Source organism: Fusarium solani (assembly GCF_023522795.1).
Source record: "Fusarium solani strain SB1 chromosome Unknown bctg00000003_1, whole genome shotgun sequence".
NCBI classification, from domain to species: Eukaryota; Fungi; Ascomycota; class Sordariomycetes; order Hypocreales; family Nectriaceae; genus Fusarium; species Fusarium solani.
In genome coordinates this window covers 2,160,994-2,177,422 of record NW_027072154.1, presented here as the reverse complement: position 1 = coordinate 2,177,422, position 16,429 = coordinate 2,160,994, and the positions used below count along the sequence as shown (strand labels likewise).

The window sequence follows — 16,429 nt, the reverse complement described above, 5'->3', positions numbered from 1 at the left end:
CCAATAAATAAACGAGATGAGTGAGCTGCTATTCTTGCACACCCACGCCCATGCCCCGACAGCTCGGACGCAACGGGCTAGGATACCGGTAGGCACAGTGGGATGCCAGGCCCCGGGAAAGAAAAAGCCAAGTCCTCAAGGCAGTGGAAGCTCCACCGCGACTCGGGGGAACGAGGCTTCTAGAACTCGGCCGCTGTCAGTGCACTTAGCACCCCCTGTGGCTTGCACCTTCAAGGCTCCGGGGCCCTGGTCAAACCGGCATCATGGAACAACCGTCCTTCTGTGGCGCCTCCACCTCGATGGGATTCCGGGGATTAAAGAAGCGGATGAGTGTGTGCGTGCATGAGGCTCTCAATCATGATGGGAAATGGGCTGGATGGGATCAGGTGAAATGCGGTCTGCTACACCGCAAACAGAGGCCAGTGATGGACCTGGGGCCCTTGGCTGCAATTTCACCAAACGAATGATTCTACTGACCGAGTCTGTACAATCTCCCAGCACAATTCCTTTTCACAGCCCAACTCTTGAACAACACACTCCTTCCACCAACATCGTCAATGTGCAACAAACAGTGGCTGATTCATCAAGCTTTGCCGAGCGAGCAGCAGCCCGATTGATAAGATTCGACCCGACGCAGGTCTCTCACACACGGGCCCCGCCATCGGACATGGAACTAAACGGGCGCTAACCAACAAACCTTCAATCTTCAACTGCGAAAGCGGAACCTGCCTTGAAACCCCCCTGCTTTCCCCATTCCTTCAACTCGAGTCGAGCCGAGTCTCACCAGCAGAAGCAGCAGTTCGCCATGGCCGTTCAGGACAGGACCGTGCTCATCCTCTACGGGTCAGAGACTGGCAATGCTCAGGACATGGCCGAGGAGCTCGGGCGAGTCTGCCAGAGACTCCACTTCAAGAGCCGAGTTGAAGAGCTGGACGCGGTAGATCTGGTAGGTCGCCTCGCCATAAGCAGCCAGCATCCTAGTCACTAACGGATACCTTATTGTGTAGAATGCCCTCTTGCAGCATAGGTTTGTGATATTCGTCATATCAACCACTGGTCAGGGTGATATGCCACACAACTCGCTCCTCTTCTGGAAGAGACTGCTACGCAAGAAGCTTCCCCCAGGGTGTCTGTCTTCTGTTCAGTACACAACCTTTGGTCTGGGCGATAGCACTTATGTCAAGTTTGTGTCCCCGTAAATACTACTTTGTGACGCCGACTTACACCTCTCAGGTTCAACTGGGCAGCCCGCAAACTGAACAGGCGCTTGGAGCAGCTTGGCGCTACAACTTTCATTGAATCCTTTGAGGCTGATGAACAGTTTCCTGATGGGTGAGTTTACTTATCGAAACTCGCTTCACACACATCTCACTGATGCTGTTTAGTATTGACGGCAGCTTTGTTCGCTGGTCCGAAACCCTCTCCAAACACCTCCTGGAGCACCACCCTCCACCATTTGGTCTCAAGCCCATCCCCGACAATATTATCCTCCCTCCCAAGTGGTCTCTTAGCAATGCCTTGGGAAATGGCCAAGTTGCCAACGGTCACTCTTCTCCCCAACTCTCAGAGTTACCTCCCGCCTCACTTCTGCCCATCCCCAACGGCTGGACCGCCACCCTAGCCGACAACGTTAGACTCACACCGGAAACCCACTGGCAGGATGTTCGACTCGTCTCCTTCGACATACCCAGGCGGGAGGGAGTCAAACTCCAGTGTAATCCAGGGGATTGCCTCACCATCTACCCCAAGAACTTCCCCCAAGACGCTCAGAAGCTCATCACCCTCATGGATTGGGATGACGTCGCCGACAAGCCCCTCGACCTATCCCTCTGCGACTCCCTCCCGCAGAACCTGTACATAGACCCCAAGTGCACACTAAGGGAGATTATTCTCAACAACATTGACTTCACCGCCATCCCTCGGAGGTCCTTCCTAAAGAGCATGTCCTACTTCTCCACCAACCCCGACCACAAGGAGCGTCTCCTCGAGTTCACAATGACCGAGTATCTGGACGAGTATTTTGACTATGCCACACGATCCAGGCGGTCGATCCTTGAGGTCCTTGAGGAGTTCACGTCGGTCAAGCTCCCGGCTGAGCGCATCCTCGACATCTTCCCCCTTATCCGCGGCCGGGACTTTAGCATCGCCAATGGCGGCATGAAACTAAACCATCCAGCAGATGAGGATGTCACGCGCGTTGAGCTCCTCGTTGCCCTGGTCAAGTACCGTACAATCCTCCGCAAGCCTCGCCAAGGCCTCTGCTCTCGCTACCTGGAGAACCTCCCTGCAGGCTCCTCTCTAACCGTCACCCACAAGCCTGTCCTTTCCCCCATCCACGGCCCGCAAAACGCCCAGCGTCCCCTCGTCGCTATCGCTACTGGCACCGGCCTCGCCCCCATCCGAGCTCTCATCCAAGAGCGCCTGACTCACCCCTCGCGAGCACCCATGCATCTTTTCTTCGGCAACCGAAACCGCGATGCTGACTACTTTTTCCATGACGAATGGGACGCTGCAGTGCGTGATGGGAATCTCGACGTGTTTCTCGCCTTTTCACGGGACCAACGAACCAAGATTTACGTCCAGGACCGACTACGTGATGAGGCGAAGCGTCTGGAGGGTCCGATAATGGATAATGGCATCTTCTGCGTCTGCGGCGGCTCAACCAAGATGGCAGATGCAGCAAAGAGAGCCGTCTTTGAGCCCTTCTCTGAGGACGCCGAGGATACTGAGGAGCGCAAAAAGGTGTTGTCCTCGTTGACGTGGTGGCAAGAGATCTGGTAGATGACGATTATGGATAACGAACAATAGACGATAGAAATGACTTTTTTGCATATGGACATAACAGTCTTGAATAGAAAGCTAAAAACTATCACATCATTCTATTTGATATCATATTAAAACATGCGCTCGCTCATACGTATGAACATAGGGAATGACGACGAGTAACCACCAGAGGCACCCGTACCTTTTTTGAAGAACAATTCCAGAATGCCCACATACGCCATAGCCTAAAACCAATTCTATGGCCCTACCCAGTACCACGCAATGCGACAAACACCAGAAGATAGCTCCAGGCTATATCATGAGACATGCACTCCAAAATATCATCGCTCTTCCTCCCAGCTGTACCGTCTCTCGGCCAATTGCGGGACGTGGACCAGCTCATTGCCCCCGTCGATGCGCTCTTGGCTATGAGGCGTATTGGGCTCGGCTGTTTGGCTCATGCCTGACAATCGCATAGACTGTGCCTGAGTAGATGACCCGTTTGTCGCTCGGTTCACCTGCTCGGCCACTGCTCCTTGTCTTCGCTCCTCCTCCTCCACCGTAAAGTTGCTGCCCAAACTATCCACGGTGCCCTCATCGTCCGGTGCGGCGTTGATAACATCATCAGCCTGGTGGCTTTGATCTAATGTGATTCGAGGCGTATCGTGTCTGGAAAAGCGAGCGTTTCCGGGCAGCGGCCCTAGAAACACCACCTTGGACGGGTCAATTGGTGTCCTTTGCACCATTTGAGGTCGCGGTACATTCAATGATGTGTTTGATGCCGAGAATGATTCAACTCCAGAATGAGGCCGCCTCGTTACTGTGGAACCATTGGTCTGGCCGTCTGAAGACGGGGGAAAGGTGAGTTTGGTGAGGTGCTCCCGTCATGAGTAGGTGAGACGGGATAGGTGGCCGTCATCGGAGAGGCCACGGGGAGGGGGCGGCCAGTTGCGTCGAATCCAGGAGTCATGGGAGATGGCAAGGGTATCGAGTTTGGATTTGAGTTGCCTTCTTGACCCGTTCCTGTCGAAGGAGTGGGTGAGCGTTGCAACGCACGAGGTTGGGTGTTTGCTGGGTTTGGTTGGTAGATGGCCTTCTCTGGAGGCAACACGGTTCCATCGGTAGGAGGTGTATATGCTGGGACAGGGCCTTGTAGCTGTCTGTCAAGCTTCCGCCTTGCTACCTCATATGCGGATATGCCTTGCGAGCTGTCTGTGCCCAGTTCCGTATCTCCATTCCATGAGGTGCCGTCATCTCCGTCAAGTTCCGCCGGCGGTATCGGAGCTGGCATCTCGTATATTTGGGTGTTGGGGGCTTCGGATATCTTCTCGTTCTCCTTCCCGTCCTTGGGAGTCTGGTGCTCCGAGTTGCCCCATCGAGTTAGTTTAGAGAGTAGTTGCATAATAGGTGACCTCGGAGATCGAGTCACTGGACTGGCAGCCAAGTCCTTGTCGTCTTCCGAAGAGGTAGCGCTTTCAGCAGAATTCTTTCGTTTGCGACGATAACATAGCCATCCCGCCAAGGCCGCCACGCAGGCCACAAACACCCCAGAGCCTGCTCCAATCCCTGCAATCGCACCCTTAGAAAGTCCATTTCGCGAGTTACCTGAGAAAGGTGGTGGGTAAGGACTGTTATCGGGCTGTCCAATGGCAACCAACTCGGGGTCGGATGATGAGTCCTCGGGGAAGAGGGCCTGGTGTATTGAAAAGATTCCCTCGTCGTATTTGGTGATGAGGTATGACTCCTGCAAGAATGACCGGCCGAGGATATAAGTGGTGTTGTTATGTGCCTTCCGAAGCATGAAATAAGGGACCGCAGGTTCGCCATACTTGATCGTCTCTTCCATAAAAGGGTACTGAAGAAGGCTGACAAAGGCTCTCAATGGCAACGTAATATTGACAACGCCAGAGACGTCATAAGGATCGCCAAAGTTGTCGTTGTTGTCGAAGCTGGACAGTACAAAGGTGAGGGACAAGTTATCTGCCTTCGAGTACTCGCGGTATTGCTCGTTGCTAATGAGGTAAAGGTCGAAGGTGCTGTTATATGTGAGGTTAAGTGCTGCCGCGAATTGATCGCAGACAGCATCCGGGAGCCATAAATATGGAGTGCTACTATCAAAAATAGCATCAAACGACGTTTCCCACTCTGAGAGCAGCATAGATTCTGGGTCCCAGCTATCCGGGACAACGCTGCCATTGATCTCGATACCACGGACGAGGGTTCGCTCCATGTTATCTGGTTGAGACAAGGTGAAGTCGGCATTGTGCGATTTGAATCTCGACGGCTCATAGCCTCCGAGTGTCAGTGAGACGGGAGCGTTTCCTGCCTAGTTAGCCTCTGGAATCAACAGACGAAGGGCATGTGATGCGTACTGTAATGCGCACCGGCTGTATAGCCGAAGCTGTAACTGGGAATCCAGCCATAATCCTTGACTGCTTGGGTCAAGGGCGATTCTGCAACTGTTCCGTTAAAGTTGCCCTGTGTGATTCCTAAGCCAAAGAGTCCGTTGAGATAACTGGTAGTGTTGACGGCAGCCATGAGGACCCCATCCATTGAATATGGCACCGAGCTGGTAGAACTTTGCGTGGTGATTCGGTCGCGACCATACTCGCCGTTCCCCCTGTATCCTAGGTAACTCAGTCCCAGCTCCCAGGTTCCCAACGATTGCCAATCGCTGGATTCCTCGGGTTCATATATGCCGCCTCGAGCAGCACTACAATGAGGTTCCCCTATGGCATTATTAGCACGGTAATGTCGCCGAGATTCGGCCAGGTCCTCTTTGTTGTAATCAAAGGAGAAATGTCGAGGTAACCATGGGCCGGGCAGACATACGAGGTAAACATCCTCCCGCTCCAACAGCCCAAAATTCTGAAAGAGCTGTGCTCACAAGAACATCGACAGCCTGTGAGTTCGAGCCCAATGAGAAAGAAATAGTTGACCAGTTGCCGTCGATTCCTTTCCTAGTTGAGAAAGTCAGACGTTGATGTCGAGTGAATCTGGCAGGGGACTTGCCATTGACTGGGAGATAATAGGAGCGGCGCTGGATCACCAGCCTGGGCTCCAGCCACGAGAAGGAGAGACGATCCAAGGATGGTTGTCCACATCTTGAGACCGACTGACACGATGTGAAATTTCCGATATCGTTAACCTCAACGGCGAGGCTTTTCCTCGTCCAGGGACAGGCAGGCATTCACTTCAAATCTCTGGGTGGACAGCGGCGATGATGTGACAGCGACCGCAACGCGCTGTCGGGGGGGCCCGTTTCACGCCGTTTTGGGTCCGCATGCAGGATCAAAGGGTCTAGCCATGGGCTTTTCAAAGGTCCGAAGCCGCTGTATGTACGTTGAAGCAAGAGAGCGGGGATGGGAGGTGATTCAGGCGGCTCTCATGAGATAGGGACACCGGTTTCTCTGCGCGAGATGGCAAGGTGAGACGACCGAGGGAGCCAAAAAGTTCGACGCGCCACTCCCTGAAGAAAAGCCACAGGGCGCAGAGTTGCTGCACCCATCTTGGCCTGGCCTGGCTTGGCCCTGGCCCGTCTTACAGGGCCTCAAATGTCTTGGGTCTTGTGGCGGGAGGAGCGGAGCCCAGTTCGTCACCCTGACTCGCCGACACCGAGCTGGGCCTGTCCAAGTCGCAAGGATACCCACCACCGACACATGGTCCTCCGCTTCTAGTGGATTTCGGTTCAAGCTGAGAAGAGGGAATGGCCTTACAAGCATCCGTCGTTCTTCCAGTCAACAGGGAACGGAGCCCTAGATCATCAGACTCCCCGGCTTCTTCAGCATTGGGGCTGAAGGGATGGATGCATGGTGCTTGAAGAAGCATGGGGAGGATCTCCGGACCGCATTCTAGATGCTGTATGTCGTGGGGCACAGGAGAGTTGGAGAAGGAAGGTGGCTCGCTTGCGAGAAAAGGGTCCAAGGCGGCAGGCAATCTGCAGGATTGTATCGAACTTCAAAGATGAAGAGAAGTGAATTCTTTGCGGCCAACTTTTCAACTGCAAGTTTCGGAACCTGATCAATAGTCTCAGATGGTCCGACATGAAATGCAATAACTACCACTGTCAGTCGTCCAACCTCGACGGAACCCACCAAGACAGACCGAGGCCGTGACCCCGAGTCCTCCTTCGCCACCAATGCAGCTGAAAAGTTCCTTCAGTAGCGCAGATAACGAAGACGGCGAATATCCAAGCCCCGGAATGAGATCATTGGAGACGATTAGTTGGAAGCACCAGTATCCGCAGCCAACAACCGTAATTTTAACCTAGTCCAACCTCGATCACCCCTGAAGACGTTGTGCCTCGAACCTCCCACGTAGGATATCGATCTGTACGATAATAAGACGATAGCCGGGAATCGAGGACCAGGTCCAGCGGATATCCGCACATATCCCTGACATTGGAGTTGTCCTCGTGATCCGAGAGCTGCTGTCCACGGGCTCGAAGTCACGGAATCAACCAACAAGACAACTGGTGGTGAAGCCATCATCTCACGACTCCACAACACCTGAGGATCGACAGTAGGCGCTAACAATTCGCTAAGATTCATCTCCCCTTTCTTGCTTTAGGGAGGATTCTGTCGGCATTAGCCTTGAGTGCGTGCGCTGCACTTGTCGCGCTTGTTTTCAAGTCCTGATCTGATTTTGATGTTCAGTTAATCAGACAACGGCAGTTCTTTTCAGCCCGCACAATCGATGCCCTGATTTCCGAGCTGAGTGTCTTAAACATTGTTCCACAGGCTGTCGAGATGTATTGAACTTTTGAGTGACAGCGATGCAGTCTCGGTGAACATTGGACAGGCACCGTCGTGAGAGCTTACGTGTGCCATCTCCTAGCAAAGCCCGCGTACCTGAACGGTCCGATGAGGCAGAGCGAATGATATTTCAGAGGTCGGGTCGGTTAAAGAGAATGCTCAAGCCAAGAGATCAAAAGGCTGAGTGAGGGAGGTGTTAGTTTGCCAAGGAGAATCGCCCTGGTCCAACGCTGGGCTGGTCCAACCTTGTGGGTTCATCCCCAGTGCAGCGGAGGTTGGAACCCAGAAGTTGGCATGCAGAACCGGGAGAGAAGGCTGAACATGGCTTTCGGAGTAATTGAACCATTGAAACACGTCTTTCGGGTCTGATGGACATATCGGAGGGCTTCCTCCACGCGGGTTGTACACTCCCGCGGCGCCTCTGCTCTAGACCAGTCCATCATGTCTCTCTGTGGGTGTCCTCCGACCGACCGCAGAGATGCGCCGCTGGTGCTGGTGTCGGTGTGTGGGTGTCACATCCCGAGAGCATGAACACTTGACACCCTCGGCCTCCATGGCAGGATGAAACAGTGCAAGGAGGCCCTGGCTCCAGCGACAGGACGGCCCCAGTTCCTTTGCGGTAGTAGCCCCAGTCGCTTGGCCTAGGCGGGAGCGCATTGTCGCCTGTGCCGTGGCCGATAAACCCATGCCAGGTTGCGCTAGAGCTTGGCCGTTCAATCGGTGGTGGTGGGTTGGGACAGTAGCGTGCCGGCCGGTTCATTAACGTTCAAGCCCTCGCCATCTTGTTCTGGCTCTGGTTCATCTTTCCATGCTCTCTCGACGACGTCAAGGCCAGGCTTGGTCAGACCTCGTTCGGCCACTACAGAGATCAACAAGTTGATGTCGAGACGAATACCTACCTCCTCAGACTTGGCCTCATCACTCGCTTAAGAGGCCTGCCTGTCGTTCGTTCGTTCGTTTTCGGTTCGATGGCTCACTGGCGCCTGACGTGCTAGGCGAAAAGATCCAGCATGCATCTACACACGGTCGCGTTGCTCTCGATCGCAGCGCTCGTGCATTCCGTCGATGGAATTGTCGTGCGTCGAGGTGAGTTTTATTAGTTGTGATTGATGATGGAGAGGGGGGATACGAATTCATGCTAAAAATCACCCTCAGACGTCGTGAACCGTGAGGCGGCACCTGCGCGATTCCCCTTAATCAACAGCACCACAGTCGCGACTTCCTCAGGCAGCATCACCACTCGCTTACTTACACCATCAACCTCGGCACTGGAAACCACCACTTCCAGGCCATCTTCTTTCACCTCCAGCCTCACTACTGAAGCTGCCAAGTCAGTTTCTTTAAAGGATCCTCTTACAGCTGGATACAAGGACGAGACTCAATCTCCCTCTGGCCCGTCGGCACAGCCTCCCATCGGCACCAAAGTCATCAGTGTGCCCAACGATCACTCGTTTTCAAAGCATCATTCGGCTTCATTCACTGCAATTCCCGCCAAAGCTCCTCCTTCAGCAGCCAACCAAGCCCCAGATACAGGGGCATCTCCCGATAATTCCAGGGGTTCGGCGAACAGGGCCAGGCCTCAACAAGCGTCTGACCACTCCCTTCCCACCACAGCTGTCGAGTCGGGGAACAATGCCAGGCCTGCGCCTGAAACGGCCTCGACGGCATCGGCACCCTCACGAGGCAGGGTGAGGACTAAACACGCTCCCGATCTCTCGTTCCCGACTACATCCGCTCTCAACAAGACCAAGTCATCCACTTCAAGCAGCAATGGATGGTATGGTACCACCATTACTTCCAAGGGGAACGGCACCTCCACTGCGGTACCTGCAAGCTCTTCAACACCTTGCACCAGCCTAGGAGAGGATGAGCCTGTCACCGTCTTCTCCATCGTCTATACAGCTACGACAACCTTATACGGCAACTACAGTGACTACACGGCACCTTATCCCGCCATCAAAACCCCCAACTACTGTACCACTGGTTCTGAGGCGCTGGGCGAGGAAGAGCCTACATCTGCCCCCAAGCCTGGACAACCACCGCCACCAAAACCATCGGGAGGATTCGGTGTAACCACCAAGCGACCTGGACAACCAGTGGAAACCTTTTCATCCTCTAGGAGGACTGTCACCTTTGTCACCACTGACAAGAATCCTGCCGTCGTTGTTACTTCAAAACCACCTCCACGCTTCAACCGACCCACTCAGGGAGTCAATGGGCTCCCGGTAAGTAGGAAACAGATGGCCCGTCCCTCTAATATGCCTCAGGATGGAAACCATGGCCAACCTGGGGGGATAACCAAGATGCGAGACCCCAGCAACGGCCTGAATCACAGCCGCAACAGCGGCCCCAATCGCAGCCCCAATCGCAGCCCCAATCGCAGCCCCAATCGCAGCCCCAATCGCAGTCTCAACCACAGCCTCAACCACAGCCTCAACCACAACCGCAACCGCAGGTAGAGTCGCCAAGAACCTTCAGCGTGACTGCCAGAGGTCCAGAAGTCATTATCAACGACCACACCTTTTCAGATCTGAAGCCGGGCCAAACAACAACGGCCACAGCAGACCATGGAACATTTACTATTTTCCCCTCCAAGGTTGTTGGCGAAGGGGCAACGGTCAAGAAACCACCACCTTTGGGAAGCGTCGTCTCGGCTGCCACTCCTACCAAGGCCACAATCGGGGGAGTACCCGTTATTGTTTCGGGGTCAGAGGCTGTCGTCGGCAGCACGACATTCAAGCTCCCTTTTGTCGGCATGTCGACGAGAATCGAGGTTCCTGTGGCTGGTGCCACTGCGAGAGTAGAAGAACGGCCAGTCTCCATTGTGCCAGGTACAATCGTGGTGGATGACGAGACGCTCACCTACCGCGCAGTCGGTGCACCCCAGACGGATGTTATCATACAGGGAGGCGAAATGGTCACTGCGTCCGGGGTGTCTATCTACGTCTTTCGTTCCACAACCCTCACATACGGACCAGGCATACCAGCGACAACCCAGGTCGTCGACGACGACACCATTACCATTGGGCCTTCCGGTGTTATTGTCGAGGCAACCACTCTTGGTGGTACTAGTGCGAAAGCCACTGATACCAAATACCAAATCGTGGGCGGTGCCACCATCACAAAGGTCAGCCCTTCATTGGTAATAATCGATGGGACAACCTTCACAGCTGGGCCTGGCGCCAAGAGTACCACGAAAGTCATTGGCGGCGAGACCGTCACCATCGGTCCTAGCGGCATCGCCATTTCTACTTCACTTACAGTCCGGTACCCATTTGGAGCTTCAACTGTAACTACGATCAAGGCCACGGCAACAGGAACAGACAGCCTGCCTACCGAGACGGGAAGTGCCAACAAGAAGACGAAGAAGAAGGGTAGCAGCGAAGACGAGGAGGACGATGAGGATGATGAGGATGACGATGACGAAGATGAGAAGGACAAAAGCAAGGACAAAGACAACGGGAAGGGGAAGGGGAAGGACGATGATGATAGCGGTGCGACTTCTCAACGGTTTGGCCTCACTGGGGGAATGACTTGGTTCTGCATAGCGATTGGCGTTTGGTCTTGGATTTGGGTTTGGATTTAATATGGGCCAAAATGGCTTGGATGGGTGGCATCTTGAATGGAAACCCAGGTTAAGGGGCACATGTCAGGGATACTACGGGTGGTACGGGAAAGACTGGCTCTGGTTGGGCATGTAGGTTTACGACATGACGAATACCTGGCAGACGGGGCTCTTGGAAATACGAGCCATAAGCACATGGAAACCGCACGTTGCGGGATATTGTATTGTACCATAGTAATGTATTATCTTGAGACTTAAACCGAGATCATATGACCATGATGTCTCATCCTATCACCGTTTTGCCTTGATTGAGCTGGCATTCCCCTCCCTATTCATAGCCCAAACACAAACTCTGGATCATCCAACCCGAGCCGTCCCGAGGCATTCTTCGTCCTCGAGTGTGCCTGGCAGGAATGATCGACACGGGGATACGAGCGGGGACGTTCGCGGCATGACGACGCGTCACGGCTGGTGATTTGATACTTGCATTCGTTTGGTGCTGACAGGGGGGAACAAGGTTCAGCTGTCTGCGGCCGTGATGGTGGTTGTTTCGACGTCGGTGGTTGCGAGATGTCGACAGATGGCATGTCACTGATAAAACGGGGACAAGAATGCGCAACTGTTGTAATGGCTCAGGTAAATGTATAACTATGGTTCTAAAGGGTGCCATGCAGAGGCCGAGAAGTAAAGTAAGATAATCGAATGCTTGCAAAAGAGTCCAATAGAGTGGGTATCAGACTCATCGGCAGCAAGAAGTAAAAGGTTCGAAACACAAACGCAAGCACACACAGATCTCTCGGCGAGCATCACCACCTTTGCACCCCTTTTCCCTTTCCGACACCCTCCGTCTCCAGAGGCGGGAACTCCTCAAACTGAACGCCAAGACCAACATCGGATGAAGCATGACCTGAATCTTCCATGCTGAGCTTGAGGGCAAGTTCAAGGTCATAGTCGCGCGGCTCAGCGCGGCTGGATGAGCCGCCGGTCTTGGATGTCCCTGGAGAGCTGAGCCCTGAATGTTTGCCCTTCTTGCCGGGCTTGGCCTTGAACGTAAGGGAGAATTCGTAGTCGCCTGAGCTCATTGCCGGTGGTGAGTGGCCAATCTCGTTAACGCCCTCCATGAGCGAGAGACGAATGGCCTGCTGGATCTGCTGCTCATAGTCGTCCTCATTTTGCATTCTACGGAAATCCTCTCCAGGAGGGGCCGTGGGAGGAGTCATCTCAGTAATGCTCGGCTCAGGGGTGATGGTGTCGACAGTGGTTTCGCTAAAGGTCGACGCAGTGTCAAGACTAGCATCAGCGGCCGAGTCGCTTGTTCGTCGTTGTTCCTCGAGGAATGCCTCTTCAGAGACCATCTGTGCATATCGCAGAGCCTCTTCCTCTGTCAGGTCACCAAGCGCACCAACGCCGAAACGATTTTGCAGGCGTGCCCGCTCCTTGGCCTTTTGCTCGTTCTCAAGTCGTAGTTCAGCCTCCTCAGCGGCGATGAAGTCGGTAACGACTCCGCCCTGGCGGCGGCTGGCCAGACGGCCATGAACGTCAGAATGCCTCAGGCGGCGCTTGCGTCCCATAGTATGGGCCGCAGAGCTATATGCCCAGTATCTCAAGAAAGCGCCAAAGGAAACGACGCCTCGAAGGATTGTTGGATCGGGGTCAAGATAGATGGCGCCAACCGCAGAGTAGCTGGACTCGCGAAGAGAGGGATTCATTGTCATCATGTGTCGAGGAACTCGACCGTTCGACCTCGCGTTGAGGGTCCGGACAGGTTCGAGCGTGGAGGCCAGGGGGTCCCAAGCCTGAACGAGCCCGTCACTTCCGCCGTGGACAACATACAACGCTGTAAGTGCCACGCAGGAGACTTCGGGGGACTCGGTCTGGATCTGCCGAACTGGGTCGATGCCTGTGCCCTTGGTGTTGTCTCTGGCGTTCCACACAACAACGGCACCTGTGTCGGTTCCGATGGCAAACAGACGAGACCTGCGACCTGGGATTTCCTCCTCGGCTGTGTAGAGGGGGTCTTCAGCGAGTGTGAGAACCGAAGTATTGGAACGATCCAGGCCAACACTGGTGACTGTAGCATGAAAGTGGCCTTTCAGGTTCATCGGACAGCTATCCCACTCATGGAGATGTGTCAGTGAGTCTGGTGACGACGCAGAGGCAGGAGAAGCAAGTCCTGGTGATTCTTGCTCAGGAGTCCCGGTGGTCTCTCCCGGCGCTGTTCCGAAGAGCGATGATTGACTGGCAGCAGGAGGTGCAGGAGGGGCCGGTGCCAGAATAACGGAAGACGACTGAGCCTCCTGAGAAACCAGAGATCGAGTATAGCGTTGGATGTTTGCGGGACGACCTTCAGCTAGGCCACAGTCGATCACAAAGATGCTCTCGCCTGCACCCTGGCCGTCGTCACTGGCAAAATCAACTTCCAGCTTGCGCTGCATGTCCCATCCCTCACAGACCTTCCTGAAGTGAGCCGGCTTATGGCGCAGGAACTTCTCAATCTCTCGAGCTTCAGCAGTCAACTGACTCTTGCTCAGGTTCATCGAGTTGGAAGGAGACCTGGGTGAGTATGCTCCTCTAATTGCATTCTTATCCAGATCATCCGGGCGAGCAACGCGTCGCGTAGAGTCGAGGAGGTGCCAGTATACTGAACGTCCAGCATACCAAGCGTTCTTGGTAATGTCCTCGCTCTTCGCCTGGTTCTGTGCGCTAGGCGGCTCAGTCAGGTAGTACACTTCGCCGAGAGCATTCAGAGCAACTGCAAAGATTCTTCCAGCCGTCTTTCGCTTCTGGCTGTAATTATCATCAACCTTGAGGGAAATGATGGGCACACCAGGGCTAAGAACCCATCGAGCGGTGATTTCTCCAGCCTGATATCGCTGCGGGCCGGAATCACCACCAATAGCGAAGGATGATACGACACCAAGGGTTGAGCCAGTAAGCATCCCGATCATCGAATTGGTGTTTGCAGGCACAGCCTGCGACTTTGCTAGCCAGACGCTGCAAATAGCCTCAGACATTTCTGGTATTTTGGGGATATCAGGGTAGGTATCCACGACACCAGAATCACCGCCAAGATACCGTCCACGGTTCTCGTTGGTGCTGCGGAAGTAGGCACGGCCTCCTGGGAAGCCTTCACCGGCGAGCAGGCCGTAAGGCTGGCTCACATCAAGAACGTTGGGGGTGGCAGCAGGGCCTTCTCCCAGGCCAAATGGCACCAAGTTCGGGACAACCTCATCAAGCTGCATCGAGCTGAAAGGGTCCACGAATCCCCATTTCTCGATTCTTCCGTTGGTGGGATCGCTAATCGATGCGACTCCTAGATCTGCGGCTCCATGGATAGCTCGCGGCGGCTTCTTCCCGTTGGTAAAGACAGCGTGGAGGCTGGATACGAGCCAGGGCAGCTTCGAATTGAAAGTCAAAACTGCGCTGGTTTTCTTTCCAGAGCGGACAGATGCGCCAATACCACCAGAGGCAGCCGAAGCACCAGGCTTGCCGCGCGCAAGACTCCTCATCAGGCGCGTACGGAGCAGATACTCCTTTCTCCAAGATGCCATGGGCGTGAGACGAGCAAAGTATCGAGACTCGGACTGGATCAAGTCATGCGAACTATGAGCCCAGATATCCACGTTTGTCTTGACTTCGAGCGCCTCGTGTCCTGGGAAATACCGCAGAAAGGCCATTCTCCAGGCATGTGAGCTGGTGATGAGCGCATAGAAGCGCTTCGATACCAGGGCGATCGCGGCATGGGAATCGGAGTGCAAGTGCGAAAAGATGTGCGTCAAAAGCTCTATAGAAGTCTCAAGTTAGACTCTTCACATTCCATCTTATCAGAGGTATGATAACGCACCATTGGGGAAGTCTGCGAGCTGAACACCATCAGAAGGCGTCTCTGTGCGCTTGGTGACCTTGAAGCCCAGGGCTTTCTTAGGGGTCGGCGGAGTCATTGCACTCTCATACTCGGAGATGCGATGGCCGGGAGCTGCAGGTCGACCGGCCGATCCATGGCTGAGACTCAGTCGGCGTAGCTCTTCATCGAGCAAGTCGGCGTCGACGTCATGGCCGGAGTCCCGGCGGAGGGCCGAGGCAGAGCGCGGCTCAGGACCACTCGAGTCTCGGGAGAGAGCTCGGCGGAGGCCACGCGGGTCACAGTGAAGGAGGCCATGCTGGGAGGAGGAGGTGTAAAATGGATTGTCCTGGTGAGTCAGAGGTTCTGGATTCTCGGGAGGCTCTTGTTGCATATAGCTGAAGGCGTGGAACTCGGGAACAGGGGTGACGACTGTGCAGGGAGTGTTTGCACAGTCTGGGGCGCCGGGGCGATAGAGTTGAAGCGGGTGGAGAGATGGATTGGGCGCTACAAGAGTGTGTCGCTGCGAGGAGCTTGGAGTTGACGACGACGAGGGGGAGGAGTTGGTGGTGATGGTTCCAAGTTGGTCTTTTCTGCCGCGCGACGCCGCGTCGAGCTTCTTTGGCTGGGAAATTGCGTTGCCGATGATGAGCCGGCTAGAGAGTCCGTAGAGGTCGTGAGGAGGGGGAGCCAATAGCTGACCACAACAAGACATCGTGTTTCTCTATTTCGAAAAAGCGATCAAGTGACGATTTCTCGCGATCGATGCTATGCTCTGATCTGAAAACGTGCTATTCAAGAGTTCCGGTTCTTATTCTCGTTCTACTGTGGGCGTTGTCGACTGGCTCGAGTTCGCCGCGTGAGTCATCTAATGGCTGTTATTGAGCCATTACTCGAGGTTGGACCCATCAACTGTGATGCCTAGAGGAAGAAGACAAGAGTCTCTTAACAAGAGCATCCCGAATATCAATTCTTGGATCATTTCAAAAAGCTTCATTGGAGTTTGACTTTCACTGTGCTGGAGTACTTCTGCCTATCGAGCCGAATGAGACTGAGATCAGATGAAAACATCAACCCTCTATTGTCGTCAGCTTTTTACCGAGATGAGTTTTACCTCAAAGACTTACATTGTGTGCCTGGACGAAGCTGATGAGTTCTTCTTGGGCACTGATTCACTGGATGCATCTTGATCTTCACCCCAGCTGAGAGACCTCAAAAACGTTGACCACAACGATCTCAACGCCGTGCCACAGCAACGTCTTCCGAAACCCAGGCTGAGACCAAGATCCCTTCAACCGCCTCACTGCCTTGACTTAATTTGAATGTCTCTGATCATCTGAGACTCTGCCAGCCAACCTTGTGAGACTCCAGTTGAATGCCTCAGCCTGTGGAACCATGTGCGTGGGCGTCAACATACCCGATACCCAGCCAGGTCTCCCTATCGAAACACCCTCCGATCTCAACAACCCGTGGCTTCATTCCCGATCTTTAATTCCTGCCTTAGAC

The 16,429-nt window shown here is 54.3% G+C and overlaps 4 protein-coding genes across 4 annotated transcripts; 2 read left to right on the top strand and 2 right to left on the bottom strand.

The window, feature by feature from the left end:
- Window positions 1–805: 805 nt before the first annotated feature.
- MRS44_006239 (uncharacterized protein) lies at window positions 806–2,781 on the top strand (the record flags this gene model as incomplete). Its single annotated transcript, XM_046268403.2, has 4 exons — window positions 806–946; window positions 1,008–1,183; window positions 1,234–1,332; window positions 1,386–2,781. The coding sequence occupies 4 exons, from the start codon at window positions 806–808 to the stop codon at window positions 2,779–2,781; spliced, it is 1,812 nt and encodes a 603-aa protein (XP_046140174.1).
- Window positions 2,782–3,104: 323 nt separating this feature from the next.
- MRS44_006238 (uncharacterized protein) lies at window positions 3,105–6,591 on the bottom strand (the record flags this gene model as incomplete). The annotated part of the gene is made up of 5 exons (XM_065621696.1): window positions 3,105–3,498; window positions 3,585–5,085; window positions 5,136–5,492; window positions 5,596–5,723; window positions 6,308–6,591. The coding sequence occupies 5 exons, from the start codon at window positions 6,589–6,591 to the stop codon at window positions 3,105–3,107; spliced, it is 2,664 nt and encodes an 887-aa protein (XP_065477768.1).
- Window positions 6,592–8,527: 1,936 nt separating this feature from the next.
- Window positions 8,528–11,103, top strand: MRS44_006237 (uncharacterized protein; the record flags this gene model as incomplete). Its single annotated transcript, XM_065621695.1, has 3 exons — window positions 8,528–8,603; window positions 8,673–9,742; window positions 9,862–11,103. 3 exons carry the CDS (start codon window positions 8,528–8,530, stop codon window positions 11,101–11,103), a joined length of 2,388 nt encoding a protein of 795 aa, XP_065477767.1.
- Window positions 11,104–11,888: 785 nt separating this feature from the next.
- Window positions 11,889–15,638, bottom strand: MRS44_006236 (uncharacterized protein; the record flags this gene model as incomplete). The annotated part of the gene is made up of 2 exons (XM_046278136.2): window positions 11,889–14,866; window positions 14,927–15,638. The coding sequence occupies 2 exons, from the start codon at window positions 15,636–15,638 to the stop codon at window positions 11,889–11,891; spliced, it is 3,690 nt and encodes a 1,229-aa protein (XP_046140177.2).
- Window positions 15,639–16,429: the final 791 nt, after the last annotated feature.